Source organism: Cololabis saira, chromosome 12 (assembly GCF_033807715.1).
Source record: "Cololabis saira isolate AMF1-May2022 chromosome 12, fColSai1.1, whole genome shotgun sequence".
Classification (NCBI taxonomy): Eukaryota; Metazoa; Chordata; class Actinopteri; order Beloniformes; family Belonidae; genus Cololabis; species Cololabis saira.
Genome location: NC_084598.1, coordinates 11364178 through 11383137, shown reverse-complemented (window position 1 = coordinate 11383137; position 18960 = coordinate 11364178). Strand labels below are relative to the sequence as shown.

At 43.8% G+C, this 18960-nt stretch overlaps 1 protein-coding gene across 9 annotated transcripts in view; it reads right to left on the bottom strand.

Moving 5' to 3' along the window:
- Nucleotides 1-18960, bottom strand: part of camta1a (calmodulin binding transcription activator 1a) — a 333390-nt gene that overhangs the window by 173976 nt on the left and 140454 nt on the right. For 8 of the 9 annotated variants that reach the window (XM_061735492.1, XM_061735493.1, XM_061735494.1 and 5 more), the window contains one exon: nucleotides 18593-18660. In XM_061735492.1, the coding sequence (XP_061591476.1) occupies nucleotides 18593-18660 (68 nt within the window). Of the gene's footprint in view, nucleotides 1-7459; nucleotides 7511-18592; nucleotides 18661-18960 lie in introns of those variants that run through there. The other variant, XM_061735498.1, reaches the window with a different exon arrangement.

The following is an 18960-nucleotide window of genomic DNA, read 5'->3' as shown; positions in this document are numbered from 1 at the left end:
CGCAGCTGAACAACTGGTGTCGTAATCAGCAACCGAGAACCAGAGCGAAACTAGCAGAAAACTCAAAAGAATATTCAAGAAAAATAAACTTTCAAAATGAAATGTGAAGTGAAGCCAAATAAAACACAGAACACTGAAAACAAAGTCAAAGTAAAATAAAGAAAGGAACATAAGATACAAAACTCCTGGACCATGACTCCAGACCAAGACTACGGCTTGTTTTCTGTTGTTGGAACAGGCCAAATGATGCAAATTACATTTCCATAGAAATACTGACTCCCTCAATCTTCAGAAATGAACTCCTCCATGTAGCCGCCTCTGATAATTAAGACACTTGATATCAGACAAGTTTCATCAGTTCATCGTATGATTCAAATATTACACTTAATAGGATTGGTGGAAACAAAGATGAAGTGTGGAAGTGCGAGGCAGCGTTGGAGGAGAACTGCTCACAAAATTGTTAGAGAAGCAAATGAGAGCAAGCGTGTGGCTGCAGAACACCTCCAAAACCATTTATCATGAAACAGCCTGATGGTAGACTGCGCACTTGTTCAGAAATGCCTTCACATATACTGTATGACCCTCGCTGGAAATTCAGCACAGAGAAGAGGAAAAAAATGAAGGACTCCAGTCAAGAACAATGGTGAAAGCTGCTGATTTCTACTAGAGCTAAATGAATTAAACACACTTCAAATCCACAATGACAGCTGAAGGTGTTGACATGGTCCCCACAGGGCCCTGACCTAAATATCAGCAAAACTCTCAGGTTGAAAATTAAAAGGGTTTGGCATGAAGAGAGCTGGAGAAAAAAGGAGTAGAAGCCTTTAACAGATCGAATACACAAAAATTCAGTAAAAAACTAGAAGACTCTAAGACGACCGCAAAAATATATGCTCTCTTTCCAAGGGATTTGATAGTACAATGGGCCCAAACTTTGGAGTTTGGAGCTTTTTCACTATTTTGTTATGTTGACACTATAAGAACTGGAAATTAAAAAGCATTTTTTAAGTTCAAGTGTGTAATCTTTTGGCAGTTATGCTATGAAACATTCATTTCTGTGTTTTTATTGGTTTAAAAATCACTACCAGTTGGGGGATAGTAGATTGATGGCCTCTGGAAGTAAGGCCCGTTTTTTGGTTGCAATTTAATTAAATGTTAAACCAACTTTTTGGAGGTTACAGTAAAATGTGTTTACTCAGTAACTGTCTGTATACATAAACTAGGTACTTTATAACAGATTAAATATCGAGTAATCACCACGCAAAAGGACACTACACCAGGATCTCCCCATCATTTATGTTTGAGTTTTGGTATTTTTCAAGTTTCCAAGAAAAACTTTGTACTTATGCCAAACTCTCAGAGCAACAATGAGCAGCACTGAAGCTGACGAGGTGTGGCCTTGAGTGAAGGTCTGAACAGTTATCATCCGTCCCACTGAGAGCCGGTATTAATGAAAATGGTTAACTCTAATTGCGGAGGTTTTTGCTCTTCTTTACCATTTTTTTCCCCACCTCGATTACCAATCACATCCAAAGAGTGGAACCGTGTTTCCATGGGAGGAATACAGGTAGGTCATCCTCCCATCTGAAGATCAGATCAATCAATTCTCATTGGGGAACACACTCAGCCCGCACGCTGCACCCCAACATGGTCATCAGGCTGTGATTGCAGAGTGCTACAGACTAAATGTTCATAAACAATCAATGACAAACACCTTCTAGAACCTTATCGGTAAGGTTAAAAAGTGACTTTATGACATTGGCTACTTATTTATCCACAGTCATAAACACATACAGTATGAACTAGAAAAACACAAGATTTCATTATTTTATTTCTATATTTCGTTCTGTTATTCTCTTCAGGCATTCGAGCTTTCTCAACAGGACCAATAAGATTCAGCATGCCACAAAAACAGAAAAGAGGTTTGGATGGGGGCCATCAGGGACAGATGATAAAAACACGGCGACAAAAACAACAGAGACCTCAGACACACAAACTGAAGCACACACAAACACATGCACACAACCTCTCCTAAATTTCCCAGTCCTGTATTTATGTCAGACTTCTGCTTAAGACACAAGCCACTTAATGGAGCATGGCCGAGGCGTGTGCGTGTGCGTGTGTGTGTGTATGTGTGTGCGTGTGCTAGTTTTCCTGTGTGAAAGAACATGTGTTTGAACGCTGGACCTAGAGGGTTCACCCACTACAGCAGGAGCTAGAGAAGAACCCATGACTACAGCGGGACACACAAAATATAATATACATTAAATCAGAAGCAATGTTTTTGCTCATTGCAAATTATATCCAGAAAGCACTTTACACATGCATATATACGGGCGCGTGCATGAATGTACACAATAGTAGCAAACGTCATCAAATACAACGTGAGAGTATTAAGTGTGAAAAAATGTTGGAAAAAATGAATGCCATTCTAACAGTACATCCTCTCCAAAACTGAATAAAATGTGTCAGCGATGGGAGTATAAAATCTCGGAATGAGAGTTTTTTTGGCATCGGAGATATGGAGAGAAATCAATTTCAGGGCCAAGTGTGGTGCCAAGGACATCCAGAAGGGCATAGCTCTGTTGATCTGTTCATATCAATTTGCTCCCTTCTGAAGACAGAGAATGCAATAGTGGTTGGTGCTGCATCTTCAAGAAATATCGCTCAGATAACGGTGCCATAAAACACATCATTTTACAGTCAAACCATCTCAGTCTCAAATGCAGTTGGAGCGGAAGCCATTTTCAAGCAACATAAAGTTTAACATGGCGCTACATCTGCCGAGCCGCTAGCTTCCACACTACGTGGGACTGAGCAATTTCATTAGGGGGCATTGGAAAGCATTATGTGACATAACACAGAGCCCCACCCTCTCTATTGGGACTTGATTCTTCCTGATCTTGTGGGCTTCCCTGGAGGAGCAGAGTACACACTGAATAGCACTGAATAGCATGCAGTCTGACAGCGTTGCATCTTTAACACTGCCATAAGTCACACCTCTGTGACACTCAGTCCCTACACGGATGCAATTATGCAGATGAACAGCTTGCGTGCATCAGCCTTCCACTGCCCAGTTCTGAAAAGTTATAACCAACATTTACAGTGGTAAACATATGAATATCATCTATGCATTCTCTATATTCATGGTCCATAATAAAGTACCTATGCACATTACTGCTGGATTTAACATATACCAGCACTTAGATATTCTGACCACCCAGCAGTCCTGTCAGTGTGGGATACTACACTGTATTCATATTGGATATGTGCATTCTACATTGATTGCTATTCAAAATAAACTAATGTAAAAGCTATTGTACACAAATGCATGCAAAACCTGTTTGAAAATACATTAGATATTATACTATACAAGTTGTTTTATTGAAATTGTTCTGCAGAAAGGTGACTTTACCAGTGCCTGGATAACTTTCTGAACAAGACCCCCGCCACCACCACTAAAAAGTCCCAAAGAAAATCTCCTTTTAAAGTTTGACTAGTTTCTAATGGAGCCTCCCTCCACTGAGCGTTTCAACTACCTAAGTGAGAAGCAACCAGATCAATAATGCACCCTAATTCAGACTGTATAGATTACAGATTGTCAAGGGTACAAGTTAGATTTTTTTGCCCAGACCATCTGGGAGCAAATTCCCAATATAAATTTAATGGATCAATCGTTATGGAGGAGTGAAAATTGTGTGCAACCTCACCGCATACGACTGTGTATCCACATGGGTAACTGGGATAACTATGCTGCACACAGCCTAACAGAGCCAACATATCTTTACACAAGCTAAGATAGATAACATTATTCAACAAGTATAAACATGACTTAATAATACTCTATGATAAACATTTGCAAATCGCACTTCTCTGTCTCTTGACACTTTATGACAGTATCACATGAAAGAAGAATAAATGTCAATCCCGGCTTTGTTTGGGAGGGGATCAAGTCGTAAGATCCCCGAAGATGGTTCAAATAAACACGCGCCGTGTTGACATTGGTGAGATGGGATTGGCCAGATGGAAACACAAAAGGCAAAAGTTCAATTAAAATATCGAGGGAATCAATTTGTTTGCCTTAATTACTTAGTTAATTTGCTGAAGCTTCTACTTCCAGCAAAAAAAAAAAAGATCCTATATGGTATTCTCTGCTGTGATAATGGAGCCGTGCAGGCAGGGAGGGGCAGTTGCTCGGGCTGAGTGCTTTTTAAATGGCTCACCCTCTGCTTCTAAACACAGCACTCAGTGTGCCTTCCCGCCCATCTTCAAGTCTCTTTTGGTGGTAATGAGGCCCTCCTGTAGCGATGTGCACCGCTCCTCTGTTGGTGCAGAAAAGCGCACCCCCGCCACGTCCTGACACTCTGACAGATATGAGCCGTGGAAAACATATGGCCGACGTGGCAATGCCTTTGACGTCCTCCAAACTGTCTTAAGGGCTCAGGCATAATGAGTGGTAAAAAGAGATCGATTCCTACATGCAGGAGACACAAGTCACCACCTTCTATCCTGAAATGCCACGAATGAACCAGAAACCCCCAAAAAACAACTTTTACAGCACACAGGAGTCAAGGAATCATTTAATTCCAACTTCCCAGAGAAAACCTTTGCGGTTTAGCATGGCAGATGCAGAGAAGACATATCTAGATTTACTGCCACAGCTTTTCCTGAGCAATCAAAATTCAAATTTTAAACTAAAAAACACAACACTCGGACTGGTTGGATTAGTTGTTGGGTTTCCTTTTATATGCATCGCAACATGGGATGAAATGTTAGAGAGATAGATTAGAAACAGAACGAGATGTCACTGACTGTGGGGAGTGAGTGATGGTTTGTTTGGCCACAAAGTGGCTGCTCTCCCTGTCAAATGTCAGTGTCGTTAGCCTCCAGAAGCTGATGTTCACAGTGACTAGACGTGATTTTAGATAAAGTGCCCATTCAACCATGCTCTCAGGATGGCCTCCCTCCAGCCCAGACTTCTCTGCCACTGTCCTTCCCTTCCTTTAGTCTGGCGCGCTATCTTTGACCATCTAGACACCTCCCGGTACGCGTGCTTCACCTCAGCCGACCCGGGACCCTCTCAGCTCTTCTATCCTCTCCGTTTTCTCTATGCTGCATCATCAGCTGGCTCAGTGGATATGAAGGGCTTCTGGAAAGTACGGAGTGATACAAGGGAGTTGTTTTCCTCGCTCTCATTCAAGCCGTTCACTGGGAGGCTTAGAAAAAGCTGCTCAGCAATCCTTGTGTGAGAGACCGAAATGATCGCCATGCAAAACCGGCAAAAAATTCATCAGACACCCTCAAGGGTTGACTCTAACTGTGTGGCAGCCTTCCCCAATTATTGTATAATCTAGGCACGGCTTTGGAAAAACAAAAATAACAAGTGAAAGTTCTTCAAGCACATTTTCATGCAAAGAGGAAGATGAATGAGAACAATAAGAAGGCCAAAAGGCAATTACAAAGTTGTTGAGCTCGAGTACATACTGATCTACTGGTGGCTAACCACCTGTGTGGCTGAGTTCTGTAGCTAAGACTGTCGGTTCCAGAAACCACAGGGAGTGTGTCTAAATTTCCTGCTTGGCATCCCCATTGCCTGACAGTTGGAGTGCATTAATATTAAGGCTAATGCAAAGCCCTTTAACCCTTATGTGCTGCAGGAGGAGGCAAGGTTTGCGGTAATTTATCTTCCCTACACACAAAGCCAGAGCCTCACAATCATGACTGATCTCTATTAAATTACATGGATTGAATCAGAGATCCTTAATTAGGCCCCAATAAAAGTGTCATGTGGCTTTTGAAACCTCTGAGCATGCCATGATTGGATAAAAATGTGAAAACATACTAAATGAAATTGGTTTACTGCTGAGCGTGCGCTCTATGACTAGAGTGGAGCAGCAAAGCAGGGGGAAAAAAAATGAGGAGAAATAAGTAAGAGACAGACACAGATGCAGAGAAAGAGCAAGAGGGGGAGTCTCAGGGCGAGTCACACCTCTTTGCCTCAGAAAAGCTCTTAAACTCCATGTGTGACCTGAGGGAGAGAGCTCCAAAGACTCGGCCTAAGATGCTATGATACAGAATCTGACTGTTGCAAACTTGTGAGCTAATACAGTTTGCCATAATCCACACTGAAGAGTGCTAAAGGTCGGCACCAGATTCTTAGAGGAAAGATAGTTGCATACGTGTTTAAAAATGTCTCACTCGAGAATGTGTCAAAGCTATATTGATCCACAGCACAACCGTTTCACAATAAAGGCTCTTTAATAGTGAAATTACTACATCAGTGGGCTTTGAAGTCATTACATAAGTGTATGCCTTTTAAAACTGTAACGTTATTATACTTTTCATGACGTGAAACCATTGTGCATTCTTGAATATAGTAAAACTGTTATGCATGCATTTCCTGCTGTAAATGTAACATCTCTACATTCTCTACTATTAAATTAAGAATCATTAGGGGTTGATGCATAGAGAGATATATATATATATATATATATATATATATATGTATATATATATATATATAGTATATGTAGATATAGTATATTGTCATGGCAGAGTACCAGAAATTAAGTCTGTCTGACACTTTGTTGTCAAAAGAATTTGAAATTGTCAACTGAACTATCAGTTGTGGTTCGTTGAAGTAAGGCATAAAAAACAATACATGATTAGTCTAAGACATTAATAAATTCATGGTTACATGTTAGCATTACGTCAGGTGAATGATTCCTTGTGCAAAACAAAGTCAAATCTTAAAATCTCACAATCCCTACTTCTTTCTGGCAACACTACATTTTGTGCATTTATACAGACGTGTTGCTTTGACGTTTCCCTGTGAGACTGGACTGGCATATGTTATATGTGCATGCAGAATACGGGCCTACACATGCACACTTGTAAACGCTAAGGCGAACACATCTGGGACCTGACAAGCGGAACATAATGGTCCCCTGCTCTCCTGGACCCTTGCATCTCCTAATGTCAGGATGACCAAAAGCCTTTAAGTGCTGTAAACCCACAATAATCCAAATGCTTTGTCTCCCCCCTGTGAGCTCTGTGTTTGTCAGTATTAAAATGGAATGCAATTGAAATAAAACCAAAGATGGGAGACTTTCAGACATTTTGGGAGATGCTGGGGAATTGACATCTAAAGGCATTAACAAGGGAAGAAAAAAATAAAGAGGCTCCCAAGATGTGTCACATGGTGACAGGGAAAGTAGGAGAAAAGGCAAGTGTAAGACTGAAAACACACACAGGGGCACAGCACATACTGGGCTTCTTATTTTGCCCCCCTTTTTTCTTGTGAGCATTTTCTTTTTATGTTGTTTGTGATGTTTTTATTTTTGAAAACATGGGATTGAAAAAGAAGAAAAAAAATATTGCAGATCCATGGCCACAATGCAGAGCGAGGAATTCTAAGAACACAAACAAAAAAACAGCCCCCAACCACCGTCCCACTCACCACTAATCCTCTCATGCCCTAATTGTGGGTGCAGTCACCCCAGATTCACTTCTGCAGGGAGACAGAAGAAAGAGAGTGTTGGCTTTAGCTGAAAACAGACCTCCCTGCCTTCCCTTCAATGAGACTCTTCTGCCAGAGGACCCCAGAACGGTAGGTGGTACTCTCTCTCCATTACATTTCACTTTTATCTCACTTCGCCTTTGCCTCTCCATCTTCTTGTCATTTCTAGCTCTCCTCTCCACTCCTTCGACTCTAAACCGCCTTGGGTGATTATGGATTGTGATGGTGGTGGGTGGAGAAGGCGAATCCCTGTCTTTGTTTCCTTAAAATAGGTTTAATATACTATTACCCAATACAGAGGAGAATCTCCGGGAGATTGTTAATATGAGCGGGTGGTACAACAACACAGCACTCAGGTCAAAATGGCACTGTACTGAAGGCAATGACCAGGGGGCGTGCTGGTGGCGTATTAGCCCTGAAAAATTTAAGATGTGTATAAAATGAATAAAACTAAATGATCAGAAAACGATTTAAACCTGTTTCAAAACATTACAGAGATATGACTAAAGGGGACCTATTATGAAAAACACGTTTTTTCTTGTTTTAACATATATAAAGTGGTCTCCCCTCACCCTGCCAGCACAGGGGAGACAAAATACCATGAATTTCTGCAAGGTGTCTGACCCCCGCCGGACAGAGTCCCCCAGTGTCACGTGGTTTTTTTTGAGCCGATTAGAATCTGCTCCTGTCGTTACGTAACGACAGGAGCAGATTTCCAGAGGTTCAGCCTCCGCTGCTGAAACCACGCCCACAACCAGCTCTCTCCGCTGCTGGAGCGGCGCTTCCTTGAGCCAGTCGGACGCGGCGCCGCGGCGGAGCGGATCCGGGTTAAATCATCCAGGTTCCCGGGTGGTTTGGGAGCTGGGTCCTCGGGGGTCCGTCCCAGGCTGGACCAGCTTCACCCTCCGAGATTTTCAGGCAAATCTGTCGGTTTGATCACCGGTAACCGACGATGCGCACAGGATGCGCCCCGGAGCCGATCTGTGCGCCCGCCGTGGGTTGCAGCGCCCGTCGCGCAGCATCCGCCGCGTAGATCCGGCTGAAATTGCGCTGGTCGGTCCCCGGGAGTCCCTGCTACCAGTCCAGGCCGGTTCCTGCGGTCCCGGCCGGTCGGAACCGGTCAGATTCCCTGGTTAAAGCCGCGGTGATGTGCGCTGCTCCCGGGCGCCCGGCGTGGCTCCGGGGCCAGCGTTCAGCATCCGCCGGGTAGATCCGGCTTAAATAGTGCATAAATGTTATTTATATACAACTCATATTTTATTTTTTTAACAATAAAGTTTCCATTTGTGAAAATTCAGTGTTGTGATAATTTACAGGCTCGGGCTGCTCTGGCGGAGCGAGGTTTATGCTCCTCCCCTGCTACACATCATTCAGGGAGCCAATCAGCGCAGAGCCTCATTATCATACCCCCCCCTTCCCTAAAAATGAGGCGCAGAAAAAGAGGTTAGAAGCGGTAAAACTAGTGACAGGGCCCACAGGCTGGATTTATGATTTATGTAGAAAAAACAAGCTTTAGATTGTTTTTAAGACATTCAAGGCCTGTTTAAAATATACATTAAATGCCATAATAGGTCACCTTTAAATGATAAATATACAATTATTGTATATGAATGATTCATAAATGAATTAATTCTCTTTTGGGGATTAATAAAGTATTTTTAAATTGAATTGAATAACTACTCTTTCTTTACTATTTGGTCATTTAGTACTTGCTTATGTCAAAAGCGTTTTAAAAACGTGGAACAAGGGCAGCAAGACTGGAAAAGTTATATTATTCTTTCTGCTGGAATATCGAAGCACTAAATACATTATTTGGCAAAAGGTAAGTAAAATGTTAGGGATTAAAAAGAAGCTTTAAAATACAGTAGAAAGAAAGGGTTCACTACTTTGTGTAAGATTATGTGGGCACTTTCTTTAATTCAGTTGCAAACACACAATTCTGTTCTGAAAGAGCCGGCATGGGCTGAAAAAGATGTTCAAAAAACGTGTTTAAAAATCCAACTTAAAACAGCTATTCATCCCTTTTTGTTCATAACCTGTCCCTTCCTGTCTGAGGTGGTGGGAGACCAGGCCTTGAGGGGGGGTGCACCCTGGACACGCTGCCACTACCATCACAGAGACAAACAAGACACAGAAGCAACTACTTGGACAATCAGTTCTACGTACAGTTTTCACCCACCAAATGCATGTTTTGGACTACAGCTGGCAAAGTCCTCAGCTGCATCAGTTGCATCAGATCAACAGGATATGCTAATCATCATTTAGCTGAACACAACTCCACTCCACAGGCCTCAAAAGAATGATGGAGAGAGGAGTCAGTGACTGGTGGCTGGCTGCGTTTTGTCTGAACAGGGCTGCTACTGTCGGGAGGTCTGAGTCGGAATAGAGTCATGCCAACCATTACAGCATCCCTCTATTTCCCTGTCTGTCTGGGTTTCTGTCTTTTCATCCTTCACTGTGTCAATATGTCTGTCTCCTACTTTCTTTCTCTCTTTCAGACACAAAACCAGGGCGCACATTAGGTGCTGGTGCTGCACATTCTTATGCTTGGCTGTCACTGTGTCATTGTCTGGTGACATAAAGAGCAGTAAAGCAGTGAGCACTGATGAAGTGAAGGGGTTTTAAACCTGTGCTCACTGGCACATTTCTTGCCTTTCACCTATTGTCATTATCCCGCTGTGAAAATATAGCCAAACCTAACGCAAAATAATGAACAGAAAGCGCGGAGAGACGCCCTCCTCCACTGCGGCTCTTGCTGCATTATTCCGTTGGAGGCTTGATTAGACAGAGAGGCTAATTTACAAGCTGACCCGTCTCTATAACTCTTCGCATATCCAAGTTTTAGTAAACAGAAATTACAAGGATAATTGACCTCGCAAAATGATGAAAAATGTAAATCATGATAAATAAATGTGATATTTCCCCACCGCACATGCACACATACACTTACACAAACTTCATTAATACACAATAGATATACATACATAAGTGTGTATACTGTATAAAAACAATATATGGTATATATATATATATATATATATATATATATATATATATATATATATATATATATATATATATATATATATATACACACACACACATATGGAGGTTCCCCTTATGATGTGGAAAGTGAAGAAAGAAGAATCATCTTCCTCTTATTTATTTTCTTCTCTCAGAGTTCTATCATTCAGGCTGCAGAATAAACACTTCAGGATATGAATTATGGTCGCCATTATAATAAGTAGAAAAAGACTATGGGAACAAAATAAATCATACTATATTGTCAAGAGCTGTATTACTGTGGAAACTGTCTCCTCCAAAGACTTTTAATTGTGCCGGTGTTTAAAAAAGTTCTGTTAATCTTCAAACTATTTTTCTTAACTCATTTTGTGGAAGACGCAGATTGGAAATTAATCTAATCTGCAATGGTTCTCACCTTCCCAATACAATGTGCTCTTCTTAAATGTGCATGACAAAAAAAAGAAAATCTGAATGATTTATCAATTGTCTTTTATTTGAATTGATTAATTCACTAATGAAAAATTAATACTTGGCTGTCCTGCAAATTCAAACGGCTCCATCCTCTCCCATCTTTAATGAAGCTGTTAGAGCAGTGTGGGTTTTGCCTTGAGTGAAGTACTCACTAAGGAAGTGGGCGGAGGTGAGGGGGCCTGAGGCATCTATCTAATAAATATATAATGATGATGATATTTCATCAAAATCAACAGTCTCTCCTTCAGATTAAGACAGGTAAGCAGTATCCCAGGTGTTTCGTGGTGCGTGTGCCAATAGTGTGAGAATCATCTATCTAAGTGCTGGTGTGACAAGAAAAAAAAGAGAAAGAAAGGAAAAGCATCAAATAGGCTTAAAGGGAAAGATGAAAACAAACAGTGGAAGTCAGCCAGATGGATGAAGGGCAAAGGTCACCCAAATGAGGAGGCTATGAACCTGAATGTTCTGTGTATGAGTGGCCTTAATGCAGAAGGTGCACAGGAAGCCAGGCTGCTGCACTTTCTTTGTTGCTTAATGACAAGAAGTGCAAAGGGTCAGTCCTGTCGTTTGACGTTTTTACACATTTAATGGTGCCACATGGCAACTTATCATCCGCTGTACTTCCTGTACTGGGAAGCTCAGTTGGGGCGAAGAAATGGGACAGAATGTGTGCCAGTGTGTGTGTCAGTGTGTGAGTTTTTGCACACTTATGTCGTGCCTGTTCTTTGCCGGTTAGTCACCCAGCTCTCTGGCAGCCATCCAGGACCTATTTTCTCCTTCTCTTTACATAACAGCAAACAATATCACTGAAACTGTGTGTCCTGTCCTGTTTTTTTTTTTTTTCTTCTTCCTCCTCCACCTCCGCCTCTTCTTGTTCCTCTGCCACTTGCCGGTGTTCCTTGCCCCACCTTCCTGTATGTGTGGGACTTTTTTTAAACCTCACAGTGTTTACGTCTATGCAGCAGCGCTGCTGCATCGCCCATGGGATCGTGATGCACCCGGTTAGGAACAGTTGGTGCCCGGCCACACCCAAAGCACACTGTGGTACGGCACATTGGATGAAATGGCGTGGAGCGCTGTGTGGGAGGGGAACCTGCTTTTACCTAAAATGTCCCCGAGGACTTCCTAAAGGCCCGGGATCAGCTATCCGTTACCATATGCCTACAGGACAGCACCCTACTGGGCACCAGGGATGCATGAGCTGAAAATAGGGATGGACAGCCACAATCCTTACCGTGCTGGCCAGCATACAGCAATTCAGCAGCAGAAGAACACTTTGATGAGGTGGTACAGAATGGTACAAGAGGGGGTGGAGAAAAAGGGGTGTCTGAAAATAGAAAATCAAAAAGAAAAAAGGGAGAAAAACTGGGGAGTGCATTGAGAGGGATGATATATAGGAATGCGAGTAAGGCAGTGTGTCTGAGTGTCATGATGTGTGTAGGAGAGGTGTGGGCACAGTTTAATGTCTGGCCTGCTCGGTGACTCCGGTGTGAATAATACGGTGGGTCTACTTTGCGTGAGTAAGAAAGAGCCAGGGGGATAGGGGGGGCATAGTGCAGAGCGGGGCCGGTCGTCTGCGTGTCTCCGTGGCGGAGGGTGAGCTCAGCTGCGTCTATGGCCTGCTCCATGACAGCCAGCCTGCATGCTGCTCACCGGTGCAGAAGCGCTAATTGAATTAAGTCTTTATTATCAGGCTGCAGAGGCAGCACTTCTCGCCATCTCGGCCTGCTTGGCTGACACTTTCTCCTTGAACACCTGCTTGACATCAACTTCCTCTTCTATTTATTTATCCCTTCTCTCCTGTGGCCAGCTATTGGCTGCATTCCTCACTCAACCTCCACCTCTTTCTCTGAACTGGCATACCGAGCGTGACTATGAGCATCCTTTTGTGCAGCTTTTCTCTATTGCACGATATCTTTGAACTTGCATAGTCTGGCTTTGGATATCTTCACCAGAGCCTGACACTTCAGCGCTAGTAATCATGCAAAAAGAACACATCATAAAAAGCATTAATTTGTTGGTCTGATCCTGCCTGTCTTGGCCTTTAGCAACATCCACTCTCAGCGCAGGGGGAATAAAGACGATAAAACTAGATAATGTTCTATGTTCTATTGAATGGTCTCTAGTGGGCAAGCTGGCCCGTGTAATATACAGCAGCTGGGATGTGAACTAACATATATCTAGTCCCCTGTCCATTTCTACTAGCCTCAGGCTCAGGCTGCTTCCCTGGACTCAGATTGGGCATTACTTTAGAGGACAGACAAACATGAGGCACTATTAAGTTGGCTTGCAGTCTGAGGCCCTTGGACTTGGCACAGCGCTAGGCGTAATCTATTGACCGTTTGCATTCTCCCTCCCATGCCCCAAACCACAGGACTTTTCTCTATCTGTCAGTCGAATCCATTGCTCACCTCCCTCCTCCACTATCTCCTGTTTACCCACTCTATTTTTCTCTTTTTTCCTCTCTCACTTGTATGTCAGCTCAATCCCCCTCCATTCCATCTCTCTCTTGCACTTTTGTCTATTTGCGTAAAACCGTCGCCCCCCCACCCCCCATCCTCACTCCCTCTCCTCCTCACCTTATCCATCACCATCCTTCCCATCTCCATCTTGTCTGTTCACTTCTCTTATCGACATGTTTCCATTTTCTAAACTGCTCCCGCTCAATCAAATTCCATCTGCCTTCAATGACCATTTTTCATTTTCCCTTTCATTCACTCTTACATCGTGCCGCCTGGCTTCACCTCACTCCTGTCCTCTCTGCTTTCGCTGGCGTGCCTTTTTTTCCTGCCCGGCCCACACGGCCCCAGGTGGGCATCGCTGTCCTTGTCACGGCTGTTGACTGGGCGGAAACAGCGGGGTACAGTGTCCTTCAGGAAACTGACACAATGGGGTAACCAAATGTCCCTATTCAACAAACTAAAGTTTCACGCAGGGTAAAAACAGCAGAAAGGAAGAAGGACAAGTAACAAGAAGAAATGAAGGCGACGACACAACTAATACTTTCCAAATACTTCACATTTACTTGACATGATTTTTTTGTGACATGTGTTTTTTTCCTGAATTCAGTGTTTTTTCTCAAGTGCCGCTGCATCCCTCCTGCCTATGTTTTTATGTTTTTGTTTGTATCCCTCTTTCCTCATGCTGTCCCCTCGCCGTTTCTCTCTCCTGCTATTCCTGTCCTTTCCCCCTCTCCTCTGAAACTCTGCCAGCGAGCAAGTGCCACAAGGCATTAGGACCAAACACTATCAGACACCCCTCTCGGGCGCGACTTAAACGTCCCCCCCCCCCATGAATACACACACACACACACACACACACACACACAAAAGAGTCCGGCACTTCTTCACACCGTTCGCCAGACTTGGTGACAGAAACACAGTTTACACATAAGGCTTGGGGGAAGTTTTATTCTCAGTGGCAGACTTACTCCAGCACTACCTCTCTGATTAAAAAAAAAAAAAGTGTAGACAGAATACACAAGTAGTCTGATTTTAATTCAAAACACACACATGCGCCATCTGTATACATTCATAAGTACCTCCATATGTTCAGGCACAATGTGGTTTTCAAATGCATAGCCACTGTCTCTCAAGCTCTCGCTACGTGCACACAAAAGTGCATTAATAAACGTGTACACACACACACACACACACACACACACACACACACACACACACACACACACACACACACACACACACACACACACACACACACACACACACACACACAGACACACACACACACACACACACACACACAGACACATAAGTTATCCACAAACTCACAGGCTCACATGCACAATAGCAAACATACAGTCATTAGTAGATTTCAGGCTGCCTCTTAGTTCTGCGCCACTCTGTTGTCGTGTACGCGTGCCTCTGGGGTGGTGCCACTGCTGTAGGTTTTAATAAAAGCATTGTCTTTGGAAGCTGTCTGAAGGGACTTGGTTTCATTTTGGAGCACCGCTGCCGCCGTTGCCGCTGCTGCTGTGCCGTGGATGTGGGAGGAGAGTGGGCTATTGTGCTGGGACATGGGGGCGGCGAGGTTCAGTGTCATTGCCTGGCTCTCCAAGGACTGGAGCTTATTGTTTGATAGTTTCAATATAAAATGTGTATTGCGCGCGTGAGTGAAATGCCGCCTTCTGTGGACATGCACAGCCAGCACGTGTGGTGATTAGCATAGCCGACACATCCGACTACCACAACTCGCCGGCATTTACAAAGCATTTATTGTGTATCTTTATCCGGCAAACCGATTGTATAAACAGACCCACACTGACGCGTAAGAATCGTACAGCTGAAAGCCTCTCTCTGATGTGGTCTGAGATAGGCCCGACTTAATCAGTCCCATTAAACAAACAGTGGAGACAAGACGCACTAATGTGCAACCGCTCCTCCATGAAACCATATGATGGTTGTGGGATGCTGAGTATAATGAGCTCCAGCTATACGACACACAGGTGTCCATTAGGTCTTTGGGCTGACCAAGCTGTGACACCATTCAGTCAACAGTTACTCCATCTGTCAGCATTCAAAGACTTTGGAAAACGCCCCACAAGAGGACATTTGCGTCATTTATGATGGACAATGAAAGTCTGCTCTCAACAGGAGCGCAATGCTTCGCCCATGATGAGGTCAAATCTAATGTTAATGTCTAGATTCGAAAGCGCAATTCTTTGCCTTCTTCCACGCCTCTCCCACAGGTACCTTCACATCCCATCAGCCGAAGCAATATGGACACATCTTTAAAGAGGCAAACAGAAAGAATGAGTATGGCTATCTAGAAAGCTGCAGTAAAGGAAAATCCTAATTGTGCCTTTAAGTGGGTTCCCTCCTGTGGATCGGAGGTGCAAGGTAACGGCCATCTTAAATCACAGCCTGGCTGTGGCCTTCATTAGAGCCATAATGCCAGGCTCTCCCTTTAATGGAAATGGAAGCCAGCAAGGCTGTGGGTGTAAATTAAAGTGTAAGGCCCGAGTAGGGAAAGATTTCCCCGGCTCTGACAGGTGCGGCCTGAATTAGCTGTAGTGCTGTCTGAGCAGTCAGTGGGAGAACACTGGTATTGATTTTAAGCAATGTTGCACTTCCTATCTGAAAGGGAATGTGTATTACTAGAGCTAAGCACATCAATCACTCAGCATTCCACCACTCTCCCCTGGCAAGCCTCAGATTTTGAAATGATAAACAAACAGAATCAGACCATAACAAAAAAAGAGCACTGGCTGTGCTGGTATCAGCTTTGCTTGCGTGCATCAGCATGAAACTCGGGACACACACCTGTGTGCACTTTCACTTGGTCCACTTCTGTTCTTTGTGTCTACAGGATGCCATCCTTATTCTGGGCATGTCCTGCATTGCATGTCACCTTGGTCAAACAGCTGGCGTCAGCTCCTCGAGCTCTGGCTGTGGCCCAGTCCCATGTTTATGACCTGCGTGTGTCAGGGTTGTTACATGCATGCAGGGCAGCCATGCAGCGCTGTGCCCCTCCGTGTATGACCCCGCTGCTTATCTCTGCCTCCCATCACACCCCGCTGACCCAGTCTGGAGGCGCTGGCTGGGGGAAAATTAGCCTTCTTAGCCTGCTCCCCGAAGGGGTCAGACCCACAAACAGACATGCAAACAGCACATCCACAGCCAGACACACACACACACAAACACACCCGGCAACCTCCACCGCAGCAACCGGCCCGCGCACACCTTCAGATGTACAATGACAAATGATAAGACAGCACTTAACCACAGGTGTCCCGCGTGTGACCCCTAACACGTGACCTTGAACTGAAGGCTTTTCATGCGGAGGCCAGCCATCACTCAGCTCCTATCAATCACACACACACACATACATGTGCCACATCCTTTCACCTCCTCCCAACCTTTTCTGGCCTCAACATCCATCACTATGCCCTTTCCTTTCACTGACATCTGGAAAAATACAAACACTTCACAACCTCTCTCCAGTTTGGAAACAGTTATGTACCGCAAACACACACAAACACACACAGACACACACACACACATACAGTACACATACACATACACACGCACACACACACATACACACACACACAAATCTAGTCTTGAATTGAAGACTCTGTTATAACACGTGATGTGCTGCAGTGTTGTCAGGTGTTTTATTGTGTCTGTAGGGGCACTCTTGGAGGTTTTCCCTGGTGACACATCTGAGATATCAACACTTGTCCTGAGACGTGAGCAACGTTAGCCAGCTGGGAGTTGACCACTGCACACCAGGCTACCAGTGGTGACAGACTGTAGCCAGGAGCATCCTGAGACACATTTGACTAGAAAGTCACTGGATCAAAAATCTCTCACGTCTCACACATTTTAAGGCTGTCTTGTGGCAGAGAATGTCAGGATTTGTAGCATCCATAATACTCCCGGTTCTGACAAGTGTCAGAGTACTACTTGCGCTTGTCTAAGACGGCGCTGTCTGTGGTCTTTACCTCTGTTTTAAATGCATTCCTTAAGCTCATTTACCAGACTGCGACACGATAACGCGTGAATCCTGGAGAGAGTAATAAAGGTGACTCAAATTCAAATGGCACGGGCTACATTTGATGGCTGCTTAAGCTCAGCATTGGACTCAAAACTGAGGAGTTGAGGAGCAGGTGGTTGACAAGGACGGGGCATGAATAAATAAAACCAGAATGAAAAAAAAAAGAAAAACATTCAAAAAAAGGAAATAAGCATAGAGCTCTTTCAGACTGTAATTACACCAGAGGGCATATTCTAATTGGCAGTGTCTTTATGCAGAATTATTATCAATGCCACCGAGGAAGAGAAAAAGGATGAAGTGAGCAATGGCTTCTATGTCACTAAGCCCAGGGTCCATTTACACATAGGTGAGGGCAAATTATGCCGACATAGCCATCCCGGCTCACAGAAAATGAAGAAAAGGGCTTGTTTTTTTTCCCCAAATGTATGAACTTGTACATTTTAGCAAAGGCGGGTTGTATGAACAGGCTGTGTTTGCTGTAATGGGGGCCTGACTGTGCAGCAGAAGCGTTCCAGGCAGCCCAAGAGAGGCTGTGAATACTGAAGCTGCCCCGTGCTATCAAATGTCACGGAATATTATCACAAAGTCACAAGCGTTATTTATTGTGGCCATATGCTGAATAATCGTGGTCACCGCTGCCACATACACATTTACGCACATTAATTTACTTGAGTTAAAACTAGACAAAAAGCCAAGGAGGACATGTTTGTCATCTATATGCATCTGTGTGAATTAACAAAGGCATTAAATGCAAAGCTGGAAGCTCAACTCTTCTCCAAATACCACAACAGCTCCTTTCTTTTGTGGGTGTAAAGTCTGACCTCGACTACTGAGTGTTGGTTATGTGGGAAAATAGCAACACATTACGACATGATTCAGAGGAGATGGCGTGCTGGTGCAGCTATGTTAACATGCATGCTAGTAAAAAGTAGTTATGAGTTCAAATGAATACTCTAGGGTGTATCTGCAATTTGTGAACTTTTCTTTTACCTAAGTGTAAGGCCATGAATCTTAAATAAACATAGGTTTTAAAATAGGACAGGAAAGTAATTGTCTCACCTTGTTTTAGGGGACGTCGTTAGCCATTCTTCATGCTTTTCAAATGTTATCAAGTAAGCCGCGATCTCCTGTGAAAAAGAGAGGAGAGGGGAGAGGAAAGGATTGAGGCTTAGATATGTCATCTTTAATCACTGTTCTCTTGTGTTTGTAATACATTTGTGAGACTGCTTCATTGATATTCAGACAGTCTAACCAGCAGCACAAACACAGTGAAGATGGAAACGGGGCCAGTGCTGGGGAGCTCAGGCAGGTAAACGCACCCTGGTACAAGTGAAATGAAAGACAGAAGTGGGATGCGGCTGAGGTCAGACCATCTTCTGAGACCATCTTTGTTATGAAAGCTTTGATCAAGTTCCCATCTGAGAACA